Source organism: Tyto alba, unplaced genomic scaffold (assembly GCF_018691265.1).
Source record: "Tyto alba isolate M040663 unplaced genomic scaffold, T.alba_DEE_v4.0 Super-Scaffold_2, whole genome shotgun sequence".
Taxonomy (NCBI): Eukaryota; Metazoa; Chordata; class Aves; order Strigiformes; family Tytonidae; genus Tyto; species Tyto alba.
The window spans coordinates 27,297,005-27,322,465 of NW_024881282.1; the positions used below are offsets into that span (position 1 = coordinate 27,297,005).

Sequence of the window (25,461 nt, forward strand, 5' to 3'; positions counted from 1 at the left end):
TGTGTATGTTGTGATATTGTGTACCAGACTTTGCCAGCTAGTGTATATAAACACATGTAGTCAGTATTTCTTTTGTGGAAAAACTTGTAATTTCCAGATTAGATAAAAGGCACATTTTAGTATTTTAAGACCATGAGTCTTTCTTTTATTTATTTGCTTTCTGCATGATCATATTTGAATTATCATATGATGAATCTGTTTATTTTCATTAATCTCCTTAATAGACAGCTGAGAAATAAAAATAAGCCAATAGATCTGATAAGGATAAAGACAGTTTTCATCAAAGACAAAAACAGGCTGAATGAGAAGCCATAACCTTTTGCTTGAATTGCTAAAAGGTCCAAAATTGTCCATGAAACATGGGCATCCAATTTCTATTAACTGTATTTTCACACTATATAAAAATCCAAAAATGACAGTATTTGAAAGATTAGTAAATACAATGTATTAAAAATAGAGTCAGAACAATCTTTGGCAGAGTCTCTTTCTCAGGAGACGTCCTGCACAGTGCAGCTTGGTCAGGGCTGTAGCCCATGCCACTTGCCAGCAGCTTCAGGACACCCTTCTCAACCCAGGAGCTGGCTTCTGCAGCAGAGCCACCTCTTTCTCATTCAGAGTTGTGGGGAAATTCCCCTCTACCCAATCCATCTGGGGTCTGGTTTCTGTGTCCTTCCAGAACAGTGCAAAAGAATTAGAACAAATCAAGGAATTTGTCCCAATATTCTGTCTCTAGAAAAGATTTATGGCCAAATGTAGGTATGTAGGTACAGAGAGAAGTTGTATATTATAAATAATTTAATATAATCATCTAATGGTAAGGGACAACTTACAGCAATAAGTTGGTAAGAATTATTCATCATGGCTATTAGCATGTTGAGTAGAACAACCAGAGAGATTACATTATAGGTACCAAACATGGTGGCCCCAACAAATTCAGTAAATTCATGCCTTGCTTTCACATTGGTCACATAGAGATTGATGAGTCCAAATATAGACCAGAATAACGACTGCAGCGTTTCAAACAATCTGAAAAAGAAAAGCCAAAAGGAATAGCTGTGTAATAATTCATGTACTTTTCAGATTGTTCATTTTTTTCCTAAACACACAAAAGACCTTGACTTGATTGAGATGAACAATACTTATCATAGTATAGGCACCATACATGGAATATCTTTCTAGGGAAACAAGAGCTTAATGTTTCAAATCTGAGCCTCTAGATATACAATACTGCATCTATAAATAAGCCTGTGAGTAAAAGGCTGATTGTGTTCAAACTTCTGAGGGATAAATATAGTTTTAGAGATCTTACTTTAGACACCTGATTTTGAAGTATTTTGCTTCTTTGTCTTGACTGTAGAGGATAGAATAAGGATCCAAAAGTAAATCAATGACTGTGTTTCATCAAGATGTTAAAACAATTATGGTATCCTCTACCTACTTAGTGTTGTCAGTTTATGCAATTTCTGTTTTGTGTTGAGAGCCACTGAGATAAAAGGAGTTGTATAATTAGAAAGACATTATTATCATTAGCATATGTTTTGTTTTGCAAAGAATGGAGACATTAAAAAGACAAACTTGCTTCTTACAAATGAAACGTGATTTTACAACTAAATTATATGATATTCCCTTAGAGAAATTTCAGACAACACCTAGGAAGCTAAATAACAATAACCAACTTTTAAAAAAATCCTCTGAAGCTAGATAGCTTGACATAATTTCACTTTTTCTACATTGTTCAGCTCCACTATAGTGTCGTAAGTGTGGGCCGAATTGCATAGATATCACTGTGGTATGAGATGAACATTATCATAGAGTGATGCAATGTTAATATTTATTTTTTTTATTAGGGTAACTTTGCATGTGTTTGTCAGGACACCACTGTAATACCAATAGAAAACAGCCAGCCTCCTTCCTGTAAACAACATCCAAGTGATTAAAACATTTGGGTCAGAGCGGGAGGATAGAAATAGAGCCACTTACGTTGAAAATGCATTATTCTGCTTTTCACATCGTATTCCTTTGCAGTTGCCAGGTTCATTTGTCTCATAGTAGAAGTACAGCTGGTTCAATCCATTTGCAAAAGCTAGCAGCACAAGGCAGTATATGAAGAGAAACTTCAAAATATCCAGCAACATTCTTCCTAGAGATATCTGCAGAGGTCCCAGGTGTGAATTTGCAGTGAATAATGAGATCAAGCGTAGGGAGCTAAAGATGTTTGCGATTGCAAACAGGGCCTCAGCCACCAGGGTTGGATGCCACATGTCCCAGCTCTCCCGTGGAACTAACCCACTATACTGAAAATAAGCAGAAGGGAAGAAATTACTCCTCTATTTTTATGTATAAACAAGTATGTCAATTTCTTTATAAGCTGTTCAATTAATTTGCAGATAGCACAATACAACTGAACATCTTTTGGAATGCAACATGTCTTCATGAAAGTTTTTTATTTTAGTAAAACAAAAAATGGGCAGTACTCATGTACTTGTCTTTCACTTTTATCTGCTGTATAGTCTATGCTTTCTAGGTTTTGGCCTGTGTTTTGCCTTTGGTTATAATTTTCACAGTAGCAAAAGCAAGTCTAACAATTCTGACTGAGAGTAAAAGAAAGAGTTTTTGAATACCTGTGTTTTTAGAATTATAGAAACTTTCAGCTGTAAAATCAGGTAAAATATTTATTTGGAGAACAGTGGAGATATGACAATGATGGGTAGAAACCCACAAGAACTTTGGCAAGTTGGAAGAAAAGATTTAATCAAGAGATAAGTATATTGCTTAGTCACTAACACTGGACCAATGATGATAAAGCTGTTTATTAATGAACCATGGCAAACTTCTTGTGTGTCTCATTCTCAAAGAGTCTTATCCCTGAAACTGTGATTCTTTACTATTGCACCTCTACCAAAAAGAATCTTGAAGATGAAAGAAGTTACTCTGAGCTGAGGCTTAATCACTGTGGCAGACTTGTTATTATTTATTTGGTCTCATTAATCTGTTTTACAGAATGTGTCAGAAGACAGAATTATGCTATGAAGCACTCTAAAATGATGGGATAATATAATGTGAAGCAGATTTCAAAGAGGTTCTATGATGTGGTCTGTATTTACCTACTCAATGCCACCCAGATGCATCCTTCAGGGCTGCTGAGCAAGCCTTCAGTAATAAGAAAAAGGCCTCTTCTGTGTCACTGAGGCCAGATGAAACAACAGAGCCAGGCATCACAGTATTTCCACACCACACTCACCCTCCAAAGAAGGTGAACGCTCTCAAAATGGTTTGAGACCACCTGAGATATCTGAACATACAAAAGTCTATGGGGCCCGATGACATGCACCCCAGAGTCATGAGGCAACTGGATGATGTAGTTGACAAACCATTCTCCATGATATTTGAAAAGTCATGGCAGTCAGGTGAAGTCCTGGGTGACTGGGAAAAGAGTCACATTTTACTAATTTTTAGAAAGGGTAGAAAGGAGGACCCTGGGATCTATCAGCCTGTCAGCCTTACCTCTGTGCCTGGGAAGATCATGGAACAGATCCTCCTAGAAGGTATACTAAGGCACATGGAAGACAGGGAAGTGATTCGAGACAGCCAGAATGGCTTCACCAAGGATAGGTCTTACCTGAACACCTAGTGAACTTCCCTGATGGAGTGACTATATCAGTGAACAAGGAAAGAGCTACGGACATCATCTATCTGTACTTCGGTAAGGCCTTTGACATGGTCCCCCACAACACCCTTCTCTCTAAATTGGAGAGGTATGAATTTCATGTGTGGACAATTTGGTGGATGAGAAATGGTTTGGATAGTCACATCAAGAATAGTGGTCAAATGCTCAATGTCCAGATCAGTGACAAGTGGTGTTCTTGGGTCCATATTGGGATCAGCACTGTTTAATATTATAGAATCATAGAAGAGTTTTGGTTGGAGGGGACCTTCAAGATCATCTAGTTCCAACCCCCTTGCCATGGATGGGCAGGGACACCTTCCATTAGATCAGGTTGCTCAAAGCCCTAGCCAACCTGGCCTTGAACACTTCCAGGGAGGGGGTATCCACAACTTTTCTGGGCAACTTGTTCCACTGCCTCACCATCCTCACAGTAAAGAACTTCTTCCTTATATCTAATCTAAATTTACCCTCCTTCAGTTTAAAACCATTACCCTTCACCCTATCACTACATTCCCTGATAAAGAGTCCCCTCCCCATCTTTCCTGTAGGCCCCCTTTAAGTACTGGAAAGCCACTATAAGGTCTCCCCAGAGCCTTCTCTTCTCTAGGTTAAACAACCCCAACTCTCTCAGCCTGTCCTCATAAGGGATGTGCTCCAGCCCCCTGATAGTCTTCATGGCCCTCCTCTGGACTCACTCTTCATCAACAACATAGACAGTGGGATTTATTGCACCCTCAGCAAGTTTGCAGATGACAGTGAGCTGCTGGTGCAGTTGACACACCTCAGGGATGGGATGCCATACAGAGGGACCTGGACAAGCTTGACAAGTGGGCTCATGTGAACCTCATGAGGTTCAAGAAGGCTAAGTGCAAGGTCCTGAACTAGGGTTAGGGCAATCCTCAGTATCAATACAGGCCAGAAGGTGAAGGGATTGAAAGCAGCCCTGCAGAGAAGGACCTGGGGACACTGGTGAAAAAGGTTGTAAGCAGAGAGTGACAGCTGTTATTTCAGTTTTGAAGAGATAGGATTTAATAGAGTGGAAATACTTGGCTGAAAAACAGTGAGAAAGGTGAAGGCTTGAGAAGTAAGTTTGAAAATGATCTGTGAAATATACCAGCTGAAAGAAAACAGAAAAAAATATAAAGAAAATTATAAGAGGGTTCTGACATCAAAACCCTATTGATTCCACTAACTACAGGATGCTGAATTCTAGAAATATCAGAGAAGAACCAGGAGAACAAAGAAGCTCACATGTGAAAAGAAAAAGAAAGCAAAAGAGTGAAAAGACTAGGCATAATAAGACCATAAACAGTGAAGATGCGTAATAAAGAAAAACTATATTTTAGGACCAAATAACCCAAATCATGCAGAATTTAAGTATTTGGTCTCTCACTCATGCTTTTTGATGCCTTTCTGTTCTATATTGAATAAATAAATGGTTGTTGTTCTAGGAAATGGAAAACAGTAAGAGCAAATATAGCAACACTGACCTTATTGTAAATCATGATGTTGATACATTGCAGTCTGTCATTTATTATTTTGTGACCCTGCTGAGTTTCTGTCCCCACTTCAAATGCAAACACAAACTTTTGACATGTAACAAAGCCAACCATCACTTAATGTGAATAAATAATACCTACCATTTGTTTGTTGGTTGAAGGAAATGTACATGGCACATCAATGGAAAATTAAGAAGAGCAGAAAACAAACCGAGCAGCATATGAACAGTAGAGTTTCAAGGCAAATACATGATGATTGTGCAATGTCACCCAGGGAATACAAGATAATAATGCTTGACACTTACTCAAACAAATTCAAATGTAAATCTAATATCAGAACCATTTGTGAGAAATAAGCTGAGTGATCACTGTTTTCCCATCAAAACAAAAGTCATGGACTGTAGATCTCATGAAAGCACCGAGAGACATCAAATAGAAATGTAGATCAGGCTACCCAAATGTTTAATGGGTATATGCTGGACCTTGGTCAAATGTGACCCCCCCTGTTTCTGATAACAAAAAGAAAGATTAAATAATATCCATTTCAGAAAAAGTAATTTAAGTCCTTTCCTGAAGGGCCTTAGGCAAATGTGAACTCTTCCCATTTTAAAATGTATGTTCCAATCTTTGCATTCATTATGCTGAATTTCAGAGCAGCAATAGGAAAAGGGTGGGGGGATGGCCTAAGAAAGAGCTTTAAAGCAGCAATTACATTGAGGAATTGAGTCTATAATTTTGGGAGGAGGATGATGGGATTAATACTCTTATGTCAATGGACATTTAGTCTGTGAATCTGGTGAAACATCAATCAAAACCAGTTTACAATGCAAACATAAGAAGAAGACGTTAGCTTCTGAAGAACTGGTATCAGAAGAAAAATATAATTTTATTTACTACTGAGCAGTTTATATCTGACACAGTAATCACTAAGGCAGAGACAAATAATGTATTTTTACTTACTTTTCAGAGTTCTTGACTTGAATAAGAACCTGTTTCCCTACTAGCTTTTCATGTCAGCTGCTGAGACACATAACCAATAATATGAACTTGTATGCAATTTCTTGCAGAATTGAAAACAAGCAGCGCTAGGTCCAATACTCAGATTTAACAAATATTTAAGATAACGCAAGCAGGGTCTGCACATAAGTTGGCACTTCACCTAATGTTATGCATCAGTACAAAATAAATTATCTTTCAAAACTATAAAAAGAACCATTTTTCTTAGAGCACAGTGATTTCTATTTATTTATAACCCTCCATCAAAACAGATGTGTTGTTTAACATCTGTCATCTTGTACTCTTATAAAACATGTGACAATGCACTATTTAAAATGACATTATTTATTGGGGAGAGAGCATTTTCAGTGGATATACTGGATAATTTCAGAAGACCTCACATGTTGATATACAATCAGAGACAAAAAGCATAACCCTTTGAAAAATGTGGGATGTACTCATTTATTTGAATACTAACAATGAAACAGATAACGGAGTTATTTTAGCAGTTCTCTCATCCTGAAATTACACTCTTTGGTGTATTTTACTCTATCCTATCATCTACTTAACTACTGTGTCAATCAGAGAGCCTCAAATGGCCAATCAACACTACATTTTTCTTTGCGAATGTTTATCACACAGGAGAGTACTGTGAGGGAATTCTCACAATTTTATTTGAGCTGGTTGAAATGTTTTCTTAGGTGGCTTGAACTGATTCACAGAAGGTAGAATACATCTAAGAACTGGGCTTATATATTTGATTCAATAAATACAGAAAAGCTGTATTTTAGAAAAACCTGTCTTGAAAGATTTAGGAAATTAAAATAAAAGCTTTACATTAAAGTGTACTGGTTACATTTGGCATCCTCCCAATATCACCTGGCATAGAGGCGGGAAAATCTGTTGTAAGTATTTGAAGGAAATGTGGCTGGGTATTAAATTACACTTGTATTATTCTGTTCATTATATCATCACGTTTCAACTGACTACCACAACTGAGGGTCTGTTAAGGAACAAAAAGGTATTTGAGTGTAACATTGCACATGCAGTAAAAAATTAATAGCTGCAGAACCAAACATAGTGCTTTATGCACTGTGTTGATTTTGACTGGCATGCAAGCACTAATTTAGGGAGTAATGGATGCACATTATCCCAGATACTGTCACCTTGCAATCTGATTACCATAAACAGAGGCTGTCTGGGAGATGAAAGGATTGTAACATCTTCTAATTAATATTATTCTGAATTGAATAATTGCCCATCTCCAATGCTTTGGAAACATGCATTTTCAATTAACTGTTTGCTTTGTTACATGGGACAGTGAAATGACTATTTATTTTCCAGTCAATTTATGATAAGGCATCCTTCTGTGCAAAAAAGCATTTCATCAGCTTTGAATGACAGCTCTCCTCACACTTCTGAGCACCTTGCTCTTTTAGGCAACCGCTCCAAATTTCTCTGAGTGAGACTTCCAAAGGTTTTCAGCCAGAGAGCCAGCATGCCAGAAACCTTTTGTCATAGTAGGAAGCTGGTGCGTCAACAAATCACAGGTCTTTGTACATTCCTGCCCCTGATCAGCTGAGATGTGGACCCTTGTGAATAGACACAAGATGATATAAATTATAGGCTCCTATGTTCCTCTACACTTATGGCAGGGCTGCAGCAGGAACAGATGCTGTTTGAAGATAGGGAGCTATAAGCAGATACTTGGTGGCTGACGACTCTTCTTATTCAGCCAAAAGGATCTTGGCATAGGAGAGACTCTCCTTCCATGCATATGGGGTAGTTGGTGACAGGGAACTCGAAACAGCTGAAATACAATGCTGATCACAGTGACCAGTAAAAATGGGCTTGTTATCTTTACTTGGATGTGATAAGAGGTCCATGACAGATGTGCTTTTGTTTCCTTTCAGATGTGGTTTCTTTGTGCTTGAGACCATTTTTTGATTAAAATATTTAATTTTATGAGGAATTTCTACCATATTATAGATTCATGTTGAATACACGCAAAATGCAACATGTTCCATGGCTTTGAAAAGAAGGGCTGTTTTGCTGGAAGATACTTCAAACAGCAGGAATATAAAACTATTCATAAAAAGTCCATGAAAAGGATGAGAAAATACATATACCCAGCCACAAGAGACCATTTTATCCCATTCAGCTTTACTTTTTCATGTTGCACTTGTCATAAATTTTCAAAACAAAATTAAAATCTTGCTCTTTAGCTTCCTTCCCCCCTGCCCCGATTTTGAGTAAATATTTTTTTTGTAGTCCTGTCCAGAATTTTCCGGAAGTTTTGCATGGTGCATAAAATTGTCTTAGGGGTAATAACTTCTTACTGAAAAATAGGCAAAGACTAACACAAAACATAATTTTTTGAAAACATGACTAAATATTACCAGTGTTTTTCCTTTTCCAAGAAAATGACAGTATGACTGTTCAGGATCAATTAAAAAAAAATTGCCTGGGCCAAGAAGAAAAAAGTATAAATCATAATGTTTTGCTCACTCTTATCCTGGTCTAGCTTCTTGTCACTGCTACAGAAGGTTCAATAAGCACATCATACATCTCCTGCATTGCTAAGCTTGAGAACCTCCAAATACAGAAGAAAGTCTGAAGAAGCCTGATCTCATTTATATTAAATATTTTGCTGAATTTTTAAAAAAACCTTTACCTTTGAAAATGCAACAATTTTCAAAGAGATTGTTGCTAAGTACAAGGAGTTCATTACAAAATCCATGAGGTTCCACCAGTCATGAATGTAGTCCTGTAGTCCACCATCCCACATCTGTTTAATTTCTCCCCAGATAAAACCTGTAAATAGAACATATAGAACATAAGCATGAATATTAAATAAAAAAGGCTGTTACTCTTCTAGACACTTCTCTTAAAATGGAGTGATTCTCTTTACACTAATTATAAAGGGAAGGTGGATAAGTGCTCTAAATTACACACCTATTTAAGTGAAATTTTATCTTCCCATTAATGTTTCCAGAATTAATTTGCTAGGAAAAAAAAAAAAAAAAAATCATCTGCTTGTACAAGGGCAATTTCTTTGGATTTATTCAATCTCTTTTCCTGTCATATCCTAATAAGTATAAAAAGGGCCTTAAAACCAGTAACCACTGCCAACTCTGTTCTTGGTATCTGTTGAAATATAATTCAAACTTGAAAATTTATGACTGCAGGAGTCAACCCAACACATTCACTTATTTCACTTGGATCCCGCACAATAAGGAAGAGAATTTCTATTGTTATTATCAATGCTGAACTAAAGTCTCCCTTTTCCATAGGAAAGAGTAGTGTCTCCAGCAGAATATTTTTTGTTGATTCTTTCCTTTGGGACATGAAGGTATGAAAACTGTTTTCAGGTGTGCAGAGCACACATTCCACTGGACACAAAGTGATACAGAAATATTCAATCCCAATGGGAAATTTTGCAAGTTGTCTGACATGAACTTGGTTTAACAGCTTCAGAGACAACTCTGGAGACTCTTTAATGTTATAAACATTAAACCTCTCTGAAGAAGATACTCCACATAATTGTATAATATGGTATGATAAAAAACCATAGAACATTTAGAGGCATATATCATACTATTATCTACAGACATTTTTTTGTAACAGTACCAATAGAGCTTTTAATTTTTCATGGTTATTTTTTTTTTTTTAAAAGGAATTGCTTACTTTTGTGCTCCTTAAAAGTACAAACTTAACCACAAAATAGACCATTCTCTCACATATAGATGTTGATTCAGTTAATTCAGCATTGTTTTTCTCTACCTGCTTATCACACATTCTTTTAGAAAATGCTGAACAGATTTCATGCAGGTGCCTATAGAGTCCCACATCACTCTGGTCTGGGCTTCATTCACCTTGAACCTTAACATTTTGTCTCAATGGTCTTTTAGATGACTGCATGGAAAAATTGTGCCTTCTCTCAATCATGATCCCTAAGAAGTTCCTGGTTTATTCTTGTTTGTGCCAGGTAGGTTTATGAGTTATTTGGAAGGCAGGAGGGGGACAGATGGGAGGAGTTCACTTTCACTTTGTAATGTTTTGGTTTGAGTCTTTCTGTCTCCTGAATGTTTTCAAAAGGAAAGGTTCCCTTCCTCACTACCTTCTCCCCTCAAATCTCACCCACATGTTGCCATCCTGTTTCTGTGTGTCATCATCAGTAAACAGGAGCCTCCAGAGAATCTGAATCATCTGATTGGTCCAGCAACTTTTACTTTTATGGGGATCATTTTCAGCCATGCCACCACCACTGTTTCAGCATTCTGCAGAGCTGGGGGAACACATTCTGAGAAAGGACCCAAGGTGGGAACACGTAGACAGGAAAGTGGGATATGTCCACTTTAGTGTCTACAACAGCCTAGGCAGGCTGACTGCAACCCTATCTTTATGCTATCAGATAAAACTAATACACCAAATATAGCACTATTTAGAAGCACTATTTATTTTCAAGTTGCACTCATTTGTGATGAATCACAGTGAGAAAAGTTGAACATTACTGCATGGCAGGGGTCAATATCCACTAACAGCATCCACTGCTGCTGTTAACTGCCCAAGTGCTATCACAAAGGGACCTGCACCTTCACAGGGCTACTAGGCAGCCTCCTACATGGCTGCCCATTTCAGCCTGTGAGATGACTTAACCACTTATTCTTCAAAGAGCTGGTCACTCCTGACACAGAGTACAAACATGATGACAGCAGGTCTGGCTCCCCCCTTCCCTCTAGAGTACCTTTCAATGTTTAACACCCAGTCCATGTACCTTTACATACCCCTGCTTGCTCTTCCACTACCTTTTAGGCATAACATGTTAAACATTATCAGGTCATAAAAGCAGCTGTTTTGTGGGCTGCAATATACACCTCACATTTCAGACACTGCTCTGAATCATCCCGGCTCCATCTGCAGAACAGCACATAAAAATCATCATTGTGCCGCAGGAGCCTGAGGAGATGTGGCTCCAAGCTCAGAGGAGACCTGGAGACAAAGGCTGTGTAATACGGATATGGCCCCCTAAGCCTCAGTGTTAGAGAACAGTTCCTTGCTCTTTTTTATTTAATAATACAGCTGTAGCCCCAGGATCTTGTCACTGGGAGGACTACTATGGCATAGAAAGCAGACAGTTGCATTGATAGAAGATCCTCAAATAAAAAGGTTTTACAGAAATCAATACACACATTCCTAGAATTAAATAAACTCTTTTGTAATTCATCACAGTTATTCACTCCCTTTAAAATATGCTTTAAAAGCAGAGCAGAAATAGGTTGGAATGATTAATAAGATGAATGCTTAGGGAAGAGGCTGTATGCCCATTAGCCTTCTGCGAGACATTCCATGATTTATAACCAGCCAAAGACATGAACTGACACAAATGCAACAGGGCCGTTCTCTGCAAGACTGTTGCTCAGCATCATACACTTTGATAGCATTGCCTAAAATATAATAGAATTATGTACAGATTGAAAAAGAAATGCTGACTAATGCTGCTGCATTTAATCTGTTTTGTGAGGGAAAAGCCAGAGTGTTTTTTCCAAGCACTTCTTGGGCTTCAGAAAAATGAAATGTAATTGTAAAGTTGACACTAACAGAGAAATACTGACCTATTATAGAATAGTGGAAAAGAGTATATGGGCATTGTAAATTTGATCATTTTGAATCAGAAACACAACTAACCTAAACTACCAGCAATGTTGAAGTCATTTGGCAGCTGAAAGTTCTGAGTATACTTTGACATCACAATTGTGGTGGTTCTAAATTTTTTTTTGTTCAAGATGACTTTTATGTTCATCCTGATGTAGGACTTGTTATTTTCAAGCAAGTGATAATGGAAAACTGGAAATCCTACTTTTTTTGTTGGCTGAAATGCAGATGTGATAGTTTAGTCTTTCTTGCCAGGCAAAGCATCTAATTGCAAACTCCACATGTAACTACAGTTACTGAGATCTTATGGGACTCCAGAGAACTTGGAGCTAGGCTGAATGATGGATGCTATGTTTGTGACAGACATGCAATCCATGTATGTACAGTAGAACTTCCCAGACATGTCTTTTTGAAGGCAAATTTTTGATGGCATAAAGTCCTAAGGTTGACTGCCAAAATCCACAACTCCAGGGTGATCTCACCATGAAAGCTGAGACCTGAGTCTTTGCAGGTACCAGGTCTCTATAGCTAGGTATTCTGAAGGGTGCTCAATTGGGGCAATGAACGCTGGAAGAACTGGGATCTCTGGAGTTCTGTAAATCCACCCAAGTATGCCTGAGCGGTTATCCTAGAAAAGTGTACTCTGAAATCCCAGAGCCTTTCTGCAAATCTTAAGACTTTCTAAGATCTGGTGAGCTTACATGATGGAGCTATTCTGAGCAACAAACCTCAGGGATTCCACGATGTGCTGTTCAGGATTAATTTATGGTCTCATAGTCAGAGGTCTTGAAATCTCATTGTAGATCATAACTATACCTTTTTGCAAGAAGAAAGGGTGGAGGGGAGAAGTCAGTCAGCTCTTATCTTCACAGGGTCTGATACAATATGCCAATTTTGTTCTGTTACATTCATTGGGAGAATCAAGAAAAAGCTAGGAATATCTATGTTTTGTTTTGGTTTTGTTTTTTAAAAAATAAATCCAGAGATCACAGCAGCATTATCAATGTGATTTTGCACACTTTCCTTTTCTGTTTAGAAGACTTATGGATAGCTGGACACAACCTGACTTTATTATCTAAAAAGACTTTTGGGCAATTCTAAAATATGACCTGACATGATAGAAGAGAAGACATGCATTGACAAGATTGTCTAATGGGTGCATTATTATGGGTAGGAAGGAGATCTAGAGTCCAGACATTGCGGCTTATTAGTGTGCCAAAACAGCAACATTACCACATGGTGACAAAGCTCATGTCAGAGTTATGCATTCAGCAGCAAGAAAGGTGACATCCCAACAAAGCAGAGGGGACTTCACCAGCCTGTACGCAGGTATCGAGGGAAAATTGCTAAGAGGAATCAGCAAAATACAGGGGGGTAGATCTAAAAGCAAGATCATTTAAACAGTCAGGTGGGGGAGAAGTTCATTGCCCAAAGCTCTCTTTATCTCCCTGGGAGGAAACAAGCATCTCCAAGGTGATAATTCTGTCATCTGCAGGTGGGTCAATCTTCCCATTGACTGAAAAGGGAGCCATGTAGGATCAGGCTGAATTAAAACAGATGTCTAACTTCCAGGTGCCTGTATTTAGCTGAAATAAATCCACCCACTGCAGATTTCACAGTTTAGCTGGATAATATTTGCTATGTTCTGGTTGTCTCTTTGCTCCAACTGTGTCCTTCCTATCTCTTCATACCATCTAGATTTCACACCTGCTTCTTATGCCCTCACCTATGCATTCCCCAACAACCTGCTCTTATTATTTATTGCCACTTACAAGAAAATTACCAACATTATGCAGCTCTTCCACCTCATTAACCAAGGACTTAAATTGAAAAGTTGAAGGTGAGACTTTCAAGCATTTGTTTCATTGTTTATAACTAGATGCCTGAGCAGTAAAAGAGAAATAACAGCATGGTATTTTGAAAATGGCTGAGGTGATAGAAATAAATTTCATTAAGTGCCCTGTGGTTTTAATGAGATGAAATAGACATAAATTCATGGCAGGAATCACACAGACCACATGAGGCCCTGACAATGACAGACATCAGAGAGAGGTTTCATACAGCACTGTGAAGTATTATACATGTAAGCTGATCAGTGCAACAATTTGACTCAAGTCCAGTTTGCCAGATGCAAGAAAGGAACTAAAATATATCCGATAAAATAAATTTGGAGAAAAAAATGAATTTGTGTGTTAGGTATATTTTCTTTTTTTGCAGTAAACATTTTTGAGTATTGATAAAAAAAAAAAAAAGTTCTTTCTTCTAAAATAAACCCTACATATTGTAAAAATACATTTTATCCAAGCCAACAAACTGGATAGAAATTAAAACACTTCTGAGTGAAGAACAAAAGGTCCTGAAATAAAGTAAGAATTTTCTTAGAAAAATACCATCTTTCATTAAAATTACATCATAATACTTTTAAAAAATCCTTAAGAATTGAGTAATTGATACCAGATACTATATAAAAACAATAGGTAGATTTTTGTATATGTAGATCCATAAGTACATATACACTAATAAGACTAGCTTTTATTTTATATATTTTTCTACTGACTTAGATTTTGAAGCTGTGTCTCTCACTGAAATGTCTTTTAAAAAATGTGGACCTACTTTTCTGTTCATAAAGTAAGACTCTGCTGGCAAATCTTTCAACTGTGAGCATGGCAGCAGGTCAATATGAATGTTCTCTGAATATAGCCTTGGGTTAGACACAATATCTTTTGTGCAGGCTGGAAGATAACTTTCAGATGGCAAAAATTTTGGATCTATCCCAATTGATCGATTATCAATTCACAGCTACCTAGACCTGCAATTTTACTCCAAAGGAACACATGTCTCATTGCCATGCAAAAGAAACAAACAGCAAATAATAAATAAAATCCACTGAAAGGTGTATTAAGTTCTAATACAAAATATCTTAGATAAACCTTGTCTAAATTCATATCTTCTACTGAATCTTGAGCAACTACAGAAAATTTTCCAGCAACTGTGGAGATTCACAAAAATGTTATGCCATCTCCACACCACTGATTTTTGTTGTTTATAATTATGGTTAAAATCTCATAATAAATAATAATATCAAGATTTGTCAAAAAAAGCTATGAAAGGCAGTATTCTGAGCTATTTTTTTTTAAAAAAGATTTGTGGATCTCTAGCTAATTTTGGCCTTACCTTTCCCACAAAAGGTTGGTTGATCTGTGCTATTTTTGTTCCTTACCATTAAGTGATGGGAAGCAAGAGGTTCTTTAGGGTTAATCTCTGCATGCCAAGTTCAACACCAACATTTTAGTATGTTTCCTGGAGAAAATATTTTCACTGGACTGTGAAACCATTTAACTGACAAACTCAACTTTATTCTACTATGTGTTCTAGAGTTTTTCACAGATACAACAAGAAGTGAAACAATCTGCTAATGATCTAAAGCTCTCTGAATCAAAGGAAAGTCATTCCAGGGAATTTACTGAACATTGATACGGCTAGAAATATCTCTTCTGTTTTACACTGGGGCTGATGAACTGATCTCTGCTGAACTTATATGAAGGTAACAAGAGAAACGGAGAAGCATCTTAGCATCATTCAGGGGTTCCTAATCTCTGGGGCATATTTTGTTAACAGAATATAGCTATTTTAAAGGAACATGCACAAAATCAAAAGCATGCCACCAGCTTTCCCTGGAGGTCAGGGAAATGTCTGTCTGGGAGGGCAACCACTGTGCACAGTGTCTGGGTCCTGTGTCAGGTCAGGCAAAGAGCTGGGACTGACATGGACAGAAGCACCATTTATGTCCCAGCACTCTTCCCAGGACAATTACGCTCAAGCAAGCTGAGCCTGGGAACTAGTTTAAATTATCTGTGCACACAACTCAACACTGAGAATACATAATATCCAACCTCAATTCGCTCTTTGTCTTCACTTCCTTATCTGTACAATTGAACTTAATTCCTTCCCCCACAGAAGCATTGAAGATGAGTTTAGTAATGCCTCTGGAATGCAGTGAACAGGTAATCAACAATACAAGGATTATAGAGCATTTAAGCCTTTTGGATGAAATATACTCTATCAGAGCTGAGAGTATTCAGTGCTGATTATGTACCAGGAGTGAATTTACTCTTGTGTTCAAGGAAAAGTATAATTTCTAAGAAACAGTGATCAGCTGCAAATTAAACTGGTCTAGGCATGGCATTATGAGCGTTACTTATATATATATACATATATATATATATATATTTCACCCACTATGAATGACAGGTACAAATGGTTTGGACAATCAGCACTGAACCGTCCCTCAAATATTTATGGCTTAGTTTCGCCATCTAGACCAGTAGCATTAGATTGTTCAGCTGCCTGAGTATTTATGCGGTAAGGCATCCATATAAGTGGGATATCTGTTCCCTCAACCCTGTATCTTTAGAAGGGACAGTATCCAGTATCTTTAGACCACACACTTTCTTTAATAACTCAAAAAGCAAGAAGTCTGACTTTCACAGTACTCCTATAAATGCCAAAAGCAAATATATGTAATTAGCAGTTAAATTTTTTTAAGCAGTCTTTTGAATTTCCTTTGCAAAGTGTTCTGAAATGTAAATGAATTGTAGTTCATTAGCATAGTGGAAACTTAAAGTAGATTTAAATTACTACATCTATCTTAACATTATTGGCCCTTTTTTGCTTCTATATTTTTCCTCTGTAAAACAGGATTTATTTAAAAAATAGGAATATAAGCCAAGAAAAAATGTTTAATGTCCTAGAGGGTATGCAAAAACAAATTGTAACCCTGGATTAATTGTTATGTTAAATATGTGTTGGCTAGTAGGGTTAATAAAGTTCAAATTAATCAAAGATGCTCAACCAAACCATTTCAGGTTTGTGCACTTAAGCCTTCCATACCAGTGGACTGTAGACAGTGAAGGTATAGTTGTCACGATCTAGAGAAACACACTGTATTTTCTGAATGCATCAGATACTTAAAGTGTCTAGCACCATTTTAGATGCCCTATGTATGCAAGCTGGCAATCCCATTCATTGCCAAAAAAGGTACAGGTTTCCTGCAGGGTATTTATCATAGGTACAACATCTCTGTGAGTATATCAGACTTCAAAAATGGGACCAGGTGCCTCTTTGTAAGCACTTGAGTTGTTTTCTTTAAATTTACATTGATTTAATTTCCTAATTCATAACAACCAATCTTGCTAATGCCTGAGTTTGGAGTAATGGACTATGGACAGGTACTTAAATATGGAGACAGAGTACAGAAATTCGGCACATTTCTGCTTTTGAACTCTGCTGTGTGATAAAGTTGTAGACAGAAATTTAGACATCCAAAAGTATTGGTCCATTCTCTCAGGAACTTTCGCACAGTAGTCTATAAAACTCTTTAAAGAAAAAGTATGTCCTCATTTACTGCTTGTAAATCTCTCTTAAGATCAACAGGTTTACATGAGGAGTGCAGCATGCATAACTTTACTCATTATCCTTTAATCTCCATGGATTCGTTGAAACTGTTTGTGGCATGTATTTATCAAAATTGATTTAATACAGAAAATAGTTCCTTGATTCCACAAAAATATAGTGGAGAGGGTAAGGAGCAAGCCTTATATCCTATTACCATAGACAGCCTTCCTTTATAAAGTAATAGCTATCCAAGGTGTACAGTACTGAAAAGTAATATTCATTAAAGTGTTGTATCTCCAAACATCTGCATGTTCCTTATCTTTGCCAGCACTTACTACATTCTCTTGGTGCTTCTAGAGTAATATAATTAAGATATTCTTATCATGTAGTTAATAGTAAGAAATACAGTTTTCAAGCATGCACAAGGCTTAGACCCACAAAGGGATACAAGACCTGCAGGCAGAATAAATGCACATATAGCATGTCTATGAAACACATAAAGGCTTTTATAGCATTTCTCAAAAGCTCTGAGAGTCCTGCACAGACCAGCTTGGCCTCATACGTGCAGCTCTAAGCAAGGCCAGAAGTGGATATCCCTTCTCTCCTATTAACAGGCATGTAAGGATTTGAACATCTCAGTACTGAGGATCTAAACATATTTGTGAGCCCAGTCCCGTGAAGGGGTTTAGTCATTGAAATATTCTGTGATACAATGTCTAAATTAACGGTGTAGTACTGAAAGTAAAATTCACCATGCAAGAGACAACTGTATTCAGGCAGTTCCCCACAAAATGCATTTTATGCTCGCTTTGAGTTTCAAGCGCCTAGCTGAGGTCCACAGACTATGAATGCTGAGTAATAAGACAGCCTGGTCAAGAGGCACAGTAGGAACTGTAAAGAGGAATGAGTCTCAAACACTGCATCCCACCAGCACTCAGAAGCCTATCCCAGGGATTCAGTTAGGTACCTACATGAGACTGAGTTTCAGCATCCAAACACCCTCCTCTCCTGAAAATGTTTAAACTATACCCCTCAAGAGTAGTGTGGATGTTTGGCACTGCAGCTTTATGGCTAAAATTCTTGCACAGGGAACAGGAAACCTGCCTTTTCTCAGCCCGAGGCAAGACTGAACCTCTATCCCAGGGGGCTACCAGGGCAGGAATAATGGTGTGGGGCTGAAACATTCACCACTGCTGCTAAAAAAGTGAGAAAGGGAAACTTAAGGTGAAAGAATTAAAGAAGAAAAAAAACTCAACAGGTGTCTTTAGCCTCCTTACGAAGGGCCTCTACTAGGAAGCAAATGAATCAAAGTTAGGCTTTGCACAGCCACTTCAGGCCTTTTCTGTTTTCTTTATCCTCAAGCTACATGATTGTAACATTAAAATGTAAAATATTTGGATGCTAGAGGAGCAAGCACAGTGGTACTCAGTTGAAACAGGACTGACGTCCAAAGAATATCTCAGAATCCTGATAAAACCTGCTTCCATCAGCAAAATATTGTGATTGCAAGAAAACATCTGAATGCATTGTGTTTGCCTATGTATGATTATTTTATATTATCTTATAAAAGCAGAGTCCTTGTTTGGAGTTTTAAGGCATTGCCTGTGGAAGGGAAGTTTCCATAGCTAATAAAAGTGTATGTAAAATGAACATTCATACAGTCATTGTTAAGGAATAGAATTCCCTTTATTTTCTGTACTCTATTTAAACACTGTAAAAGGCCAGTAAGAATAGACAGAGCACTGTTCCATCTAGCCTAAATGGCAGTTGATCCTGAATACTGAGGGAAAGGCTCTGAAGACAGGATAAAGTAAAAGCTTCCATGTTTGCTAAATTCAGGGGTATCCCTGTCCAAAGATCACATCTCTGCCACTGTGACTAGGAGCCACTGATTAAGGCTGACTGTGACACTATGGATGGGATTCAGGAACCACAGTCTGTAGCTCCAGTTTAGATTGAGACACATTTACAAAGGCTTTTTAAATTTAAGACAGATTTTTACTAGAACATAAAAAAATACATATGTCTACCCATATTTAACTGGAGGTCATGGTACCATTGAAACTGTTAAGTGTTTTCCCAAAGAAGAAGTTTCCTGACTTCTTTTTATCATCACAAAAACATTACTTTTTTTTTTGGCCTTGGTTTTGGAAATGGCAAGACCACTCTAGAGTAAATCTTAAACATAAAATACCACTTATCAGCCAACACCACCAACAACCAAAGAATAAAGTAAAATAATCTACACAGAAAATGTTCTTCTTCACTATTTAAAACTTGGTAAGCCTACAAGTAACAGAGTATAAGATCCTATTATGGCAAGATTCAGGCAGTTCTAACACAAAGTGGCTTACTTGATGTTTAACTAAACAATTTCATTAGTGGGTCCAGTTTTGGGATCCCCAACAAAAAAGAGATTAACTGACTGAAATTAACCTAGTGGAAGGCCATCAAGATGACTGGGGGCTGGACCACATGATGTACAACAGGTTCAGGGAACCAAGTTTGTTTAGCCTAGAGAAGAGAACAACTTTGGGGGGATATTACTACTGTCATCCACTAATGAAACTGCTGCCTATGAAGAACTGAAGCCAGACTTGTCCTAGAGCTGCACACTGGAAGGACAAGAGGTAATGGTTGTATGTTGTAACATGGGATATTCCAACTGGTACCAGGAAAAAAGTTCACCAGTGGCTAGATACAGGCACAGTTTGCTGAGAGAAGTGGTGGAATATCTGTCCCTGAAGAAATTAAAGATTTGATTGGACAAGAACCTGAGAAATCTGATCTATCTTTGCAGCTAGTCTGTGTCAGGCAGTAGTTTGGATTAAATGGCCTTGAGTGGTCATTATGTGCCTTATCCTTCTTTCTGACTGAAGCTGTGTTCCAGCTTTGTCTGGGATTATTTTCTTCTTCAGCAATTTACTTGTCACTACTGGTTATGTACTGTTTCATCTTGCTGGTCATATTATCCTTTATATCTGCTCCCTGGAACATGTCAATTCAGACTAACTTTAATTTTTTTACACACTTTTTTGACCAAATTTCGATGATGCACAGCGTACTTGTCACCTCTACGATCAATTCAGATCATCTGAAGTGTATTGCTGTGCCATTGGTTTGGATGTACATTGTGCTAAGTATGGAAAAGACTGCACACTCCCGTACATCCCACCAGCAGTTTGCTGACCACAAATGTCTGCTGTTTGCACAGTTCCCAAACATCCAAGTTTTCTATAGATTCACATACTCCAATAGTATAAACCACTCTGACAGAAAGGATGGGGAACACATTGTTAAAGAGATCCAGTAAGGCTGCATTCCTGCTCCAGGCAGTATTCTGAACAACAGAATTATGATGAACATTTAAAGATGCCCATAAAAGAGCAAAAAGCTCAACAAAACAAATTTGCCTAAAAAATGTTCTTACTGCTGCAGCCACCCCGAACAACTGGCAGGCAGCTTTTTAACCACATCTACTAAGCACTAAGTTTGTCTGGTTGTTGGCTTTCTCCTCTGAATTTTGTTGCATTCCCTGGTGAGCCAAGTGCCCACTTTGCGGACATTTAGCATGGTCTGGGTTTGAGGCTAGGTTTGAGGCTAGTGGTTAGGGAAGAAAAACAGGTATGACAAGTCTATAGGGATCAATATGATCCCTATGAGTATGATTAAAGATTGTGAGCTGCAGACAAGTCCTGAAGAGGGTGGAGCTGGGTCTTATTTGATTTCCTATTTGCATCACTGTTACCATGCTCAGAGGCCACTCAGTAACTGGATGGGGAATTTGATGGTGGAAAATATTCCTCTTCCTCACTTTTTTTCACAAGATAGGGTTATTATATTTCCTGTCCTTTTTTCAGTGGTGATGGACTCTCAAGTACAGGAAACAGGCCTATCTTTCTGTAGTGTGAAGCGTCTGGCATGCTTGGGAGATCTGAATCTACAGCTAATAAGAAAATTAATCTTCCTTTCCAGCAAAAACTTGTTTATTTGTTTAAATGCAAGGACAGGAGACTCTGACTCTTCTCACTGAGAGATTTTTCCACAGCTGCTTCTTAAACCTGTCACATTAGCCTTGGTATACTGACTTATTGTTCCACAGATAATCACCACATACTGTAACATCACTTGTATAATCATCTAATCATGTAAAAGACAAAATTAATGCAGAAGTTTCCTTAAGAGACTTTTAAAATGTAAAATCAATAGTCTCCATGGAAATGTAGCCCAATACAGGTTTCTCCTATGAGCCTCCTACTCTGGTGACACTTAATATGCAGTAATTATGCATATTCAGCCTTCTCTTACATAGTAGTATGCAAATGCTGATTACTGTTTGATTGCTGAAGAGGTTAGATTGTTATGGACAATCTTAAAATTTCTTAAGTCCTATGAAATATGTGTATGCTGAAATTGATGTCAATGAGAAGCCTGGAAAGTAGAGCACCTCTTCCTCCATTTTAAGGGAAGTAGCTATTAGAATGTAAACTACAAGCAGACCTATCTGAATTAAGGAAAACACAAACAAGGAATTCTACTGTTTTAAATGTTAATAGTTCTGACATGCTGTAGCTGCTCCAGGATAACCTTTGCTTTGGGAAAAGGGTTTACTTGGTCCTGTTTCCAATTTCAGAGAAAAACTGTAACCCTAGAGTGACATTAGTTTTGTCTCTCATGTCAACAATTTTTGTCTATATCCAGAAAATGCTAAAATATACCTATGTACCTCAGATTTAGGCTCCCTTTTATTCAATTTACTCTTTTTAAGGATACTGCATAACTGTATAGTTTAAAGAGATGAGATGACAGACTAACTTGTGGCTTGGAAACTAAGCCTAGATTGTTGATAAGGATGTAATAAAACTATCTAGTTTATCAAAAGATTACTAGATCACATCTTGCATGTATGTGAATATGAAAACAACAGGTTCTGGCTGAGATTCATTTCTTTTTTTAAAAAAAAAAAAAAAAAAAAAAAAAAAAAGCAGAAATAGACACATTCATCACATGCTGTCAGCTGAAGCGTCCCGTGGAGACGTGTGTCTGCCTCCTTCAATGATAGGGGGAACTTTGGTACCTAATGAATTGCTTGAGATTATGATGGGTGAACCTGGGGCCTTATTATTTGAGTGGGCTAAGGCACTGCAGCAACAAGTTTGAAAGCTGAACCCAGCAAACGTGAAACTAGAACTACAGGAAACACTCATTAGGAGCTGCCAGAGATCAGTGTGTAAAATACATCGTTTTAGGTGCAAGAGGTTTCTCTGAACATTATAGTCTAGATTAATGACAAGCTATTTGACCACATGGTATCTAAGTATTAATCTTTAATCATGCTCATGAATATTTGTTTATGCAAGCAGTTCCCTTGACTTGACCTGTACTGCTTGCGGAGGAAGGGCTTATTCAGCACAGGCAGCACGGGCATAATCTGGCCATAGCAGTCTATACTGCAACTATTAATGCTACTTTTAGAAATTATAATCATCTTGATAGTCATAACTCTCAGGGTTAACGGCTTCTTCAAACAAGTGCTTTGGGATGCTGAGTTACTTATATCCTTTCCTAAGTAAGCAACAGTGTCAGAGGTTGAGGGCAATGGAAGTTCTTCCTTTTCCCACTACATGTTTTCTTGAGAGGAGTTAGTCACCAAGATTTTAGAACTGCCTTTAGCTGAAACTAGTCCTTGCCCTTCTCAAATTGTGACTTTTTTCTCTGGGTTCTAATTTCTTTCTTTAAAAAGACAGGTTAATGATAAAACCCACTTTGGCATGTCAAGGTCTATGTGTCAGCTATCCATTTGTTATTATCATTCAGACTCAGGATATCATGAAAGCTGAATATACTGACCACCTGCTATTTGGAAAGTTGAACAGAATAGCTACTAATATCACTTCTGGGCATGGGAGAGAACAGAAGAGCCCCCTGCTCCTCCTCAGCATTGCAACATTTATTTATAAGGAAGTATTGTATCAAACTGATGATTTTTATATTGGGTTTTTATTTCTTGATGATATAAAACTGGGAAATTTTACTGGGAGAATTTTTTTTTTAAGATTTAAAAGTTAATGTCACCCACTGAAGTTAGTCTGATTTGTCTGTAGGAAATGCCATTCTACGCAGCCTGCCAGATTAATTCATTTGAAATTATACTAGATATAGGCTTTTTAAATGTTAGTTGCAATATTTACCCAGTGAAGGAAAACACACCTTAACAGTGAGGGCTGGTGATAAGGACTGTTTTATGCTGTGCTATCATGGGGGAAATCTCAGAAAGCAGTACATCTGTGAAAGGCATGTCCTTCTGAGAGGTTCCGGAAAAGTAAGTGTACACAGGGTTTTCGGTCATGCATGCTTGTTTTCTTAAGTTAAAGACATGTAGCCCTACCTCCTGTTTCCCGCAGTACTCTATCAAGGAACATACAGAGGAAAATCCACTGACTCATTTTTCTCTGGAATATCAGGCACTGCCAATTAGTGTATTATAAATTCAACACTGCATTGTAAGTTATATATGACCAGTGATGCCAAAAGCCTTGTCAGTTTGGTTGCTCTAAAAAAAGCCAGGTGTTTGGGAAAAGTTGTAAAAGTGAAGAGAAATGGCCCCTTAATGGGCAGGTCTGGGAGAGGTAACAGTATCAAAACCCCACCAAAACATTTTAGAAAAGTTTGTGCATGAACTTGTCTATGTAATGACAATTTAAATGAAGATATCAAATTTAAATTGTTTCAGTTAAGGCTACCAAATCCCTCCCTCTACAATTTAATTTCAGTCAAGACCACATGTATTTGGCCTGACCTGGTCCAACTTCTGTTGGTTCCTAAAATAAGAAACAGGGAAGAGACCAGGACACCCTATAAAAGATACCATCTAGCAGGGTAGACAGGCAAATGCAGGGAGGATCTAGGATAATCCAATCCAATAGGATTGAGCAATCACACAGGAAGACATTTAAGGCCAACATGGCCCACATAAAGTAGGCTTTCAATAATCTCAGACTGAAATTTTTATTTTACACTATCAGGACAGAGTGATAATATTTTCCCCCATTTTAAAAATGCTAGGGGATTTTCTTATTCCTTTTGATGTAAAATATTTTGTTTGAAGTTGAGTGACAAGTTGTCATTAATGGTTTATCACAGGAAAAAATACTCTGCATGCATATTTTATTGAAAACAGTCACTTGAAAATGCTGGTCAGCACTATTTGCAATAGGTTGGTCTGTCGTATTGGAAAGAAGCATATTTTAGGTAACTAAGGTTAGTAGCGACACTGCAGAAATGACACTGTGCCTCATTCTAATACATGAAAAATAATTATCGTGGCAATGGGACCCTTTTTAAAAAGTAAACTAACAGATTAAGAAATGAACACTTAGAGAAATCAGAAAACTTTCTGGCCTGAAGAAAAAAGATATTAAAAATAATATCAATATGCATGTTTCATGTCACTGCTAAATCACAGGAAGGAACCCCTGATATCTTTTGTTTTCCCTTACTGTAATATATCAGGTGGTGACATTTTGGATTTTTAAACTCTTCCCAAGTTGTCTACTACTCTTGCTAAGTATTGGAGGAGATGGACCATTTGACTGTTTTGGTAGGTCAGTAATTCATGACAGAACTCTACTGTATCTTCCTCCCTCAGGAATGCCTGGCAAAACCACAGGGGTCAAAACACTTTTCACTGTATTTTCTTTAGTAATACATTTACCCAGGACCCACGGTAATATCATCCACTCGACGATGGTTGGTGGTGGTCCCTGCATGCTCAAGTCTGACCTGTCAATGTGCTGAGAGGCAAGCAACAGCAGGAACAGAAAAGTCAAGTAGGATGCAGTATGGCAGATAAATTTGATAAATGGCTTTCTGATGAACAGCCCTAATGGGCTTTTGGGAACTATCAGGTAGCACACAGAGAAGACCGGGAAAAGGAGTCCTATCACAACACATGTCAACATCTTCACGGCCCAGTGTCGCCTCCTCCATCCAGGGAACTCATCGTACCAGCGAGACGCGAGCAGCTGCTGGCAGTTGGGCTGAGCAACAAACTATAGAGAAAAGAAAGGAAGATGGTTAGTTCCTTGTTACCTCTGTGAAGTTACTTCTATGATATGTAAGTTATGATAAGTAACTTTTGGATAGAGAGTAAAAAAAAAAAAAAAAAAATCTACTGCCTGTGCAAGCTCACTCATGCTGATAATACCAGTAAGACAGGGCTGGGTCAGCCTGCCCTTAATTCAGTGCAAA

At 37.8% G+C, this 25,461-nt stretch overlaps 1 protein-coding gene across 2 annotated transcripts in view; it reads right to left on the reverse strand.

Annotated features, from left to right (window-relative positions):
* TRPC4 (transient receptor potential cation channel subfamily C member 4) overlaps window positions 1-25,461 on the reverse strand; it is a 156,066-nt gene that overhangs the window by 16,391 nt on the left and 114,214 nt on the right. For both annotated transcript variants that reach the window (XM_032982900.2, XM_032982901.2), the window contains 4 exons: window positions 24,926-25,262; window positions 8,837-8,976; window positions 1,981-2,294; window positions 831-1,026 (listed from right to left, as the gene is read on the reverse strand). In XM_032982900.2, the coding sequence (XP_032838791.2) occupies window positions 831-1,026; window positions 1,981-2,294; window positions 8,837-8,976; window positions 24,926-25,262 (987 nt within the window). The remainder of the gene's footprint in view (window positions 1-830; window positions 1,027-1,980; window positions 2,295-8,836; window positions 8,977-24,925; window positions 25,263-25,461) is intronic.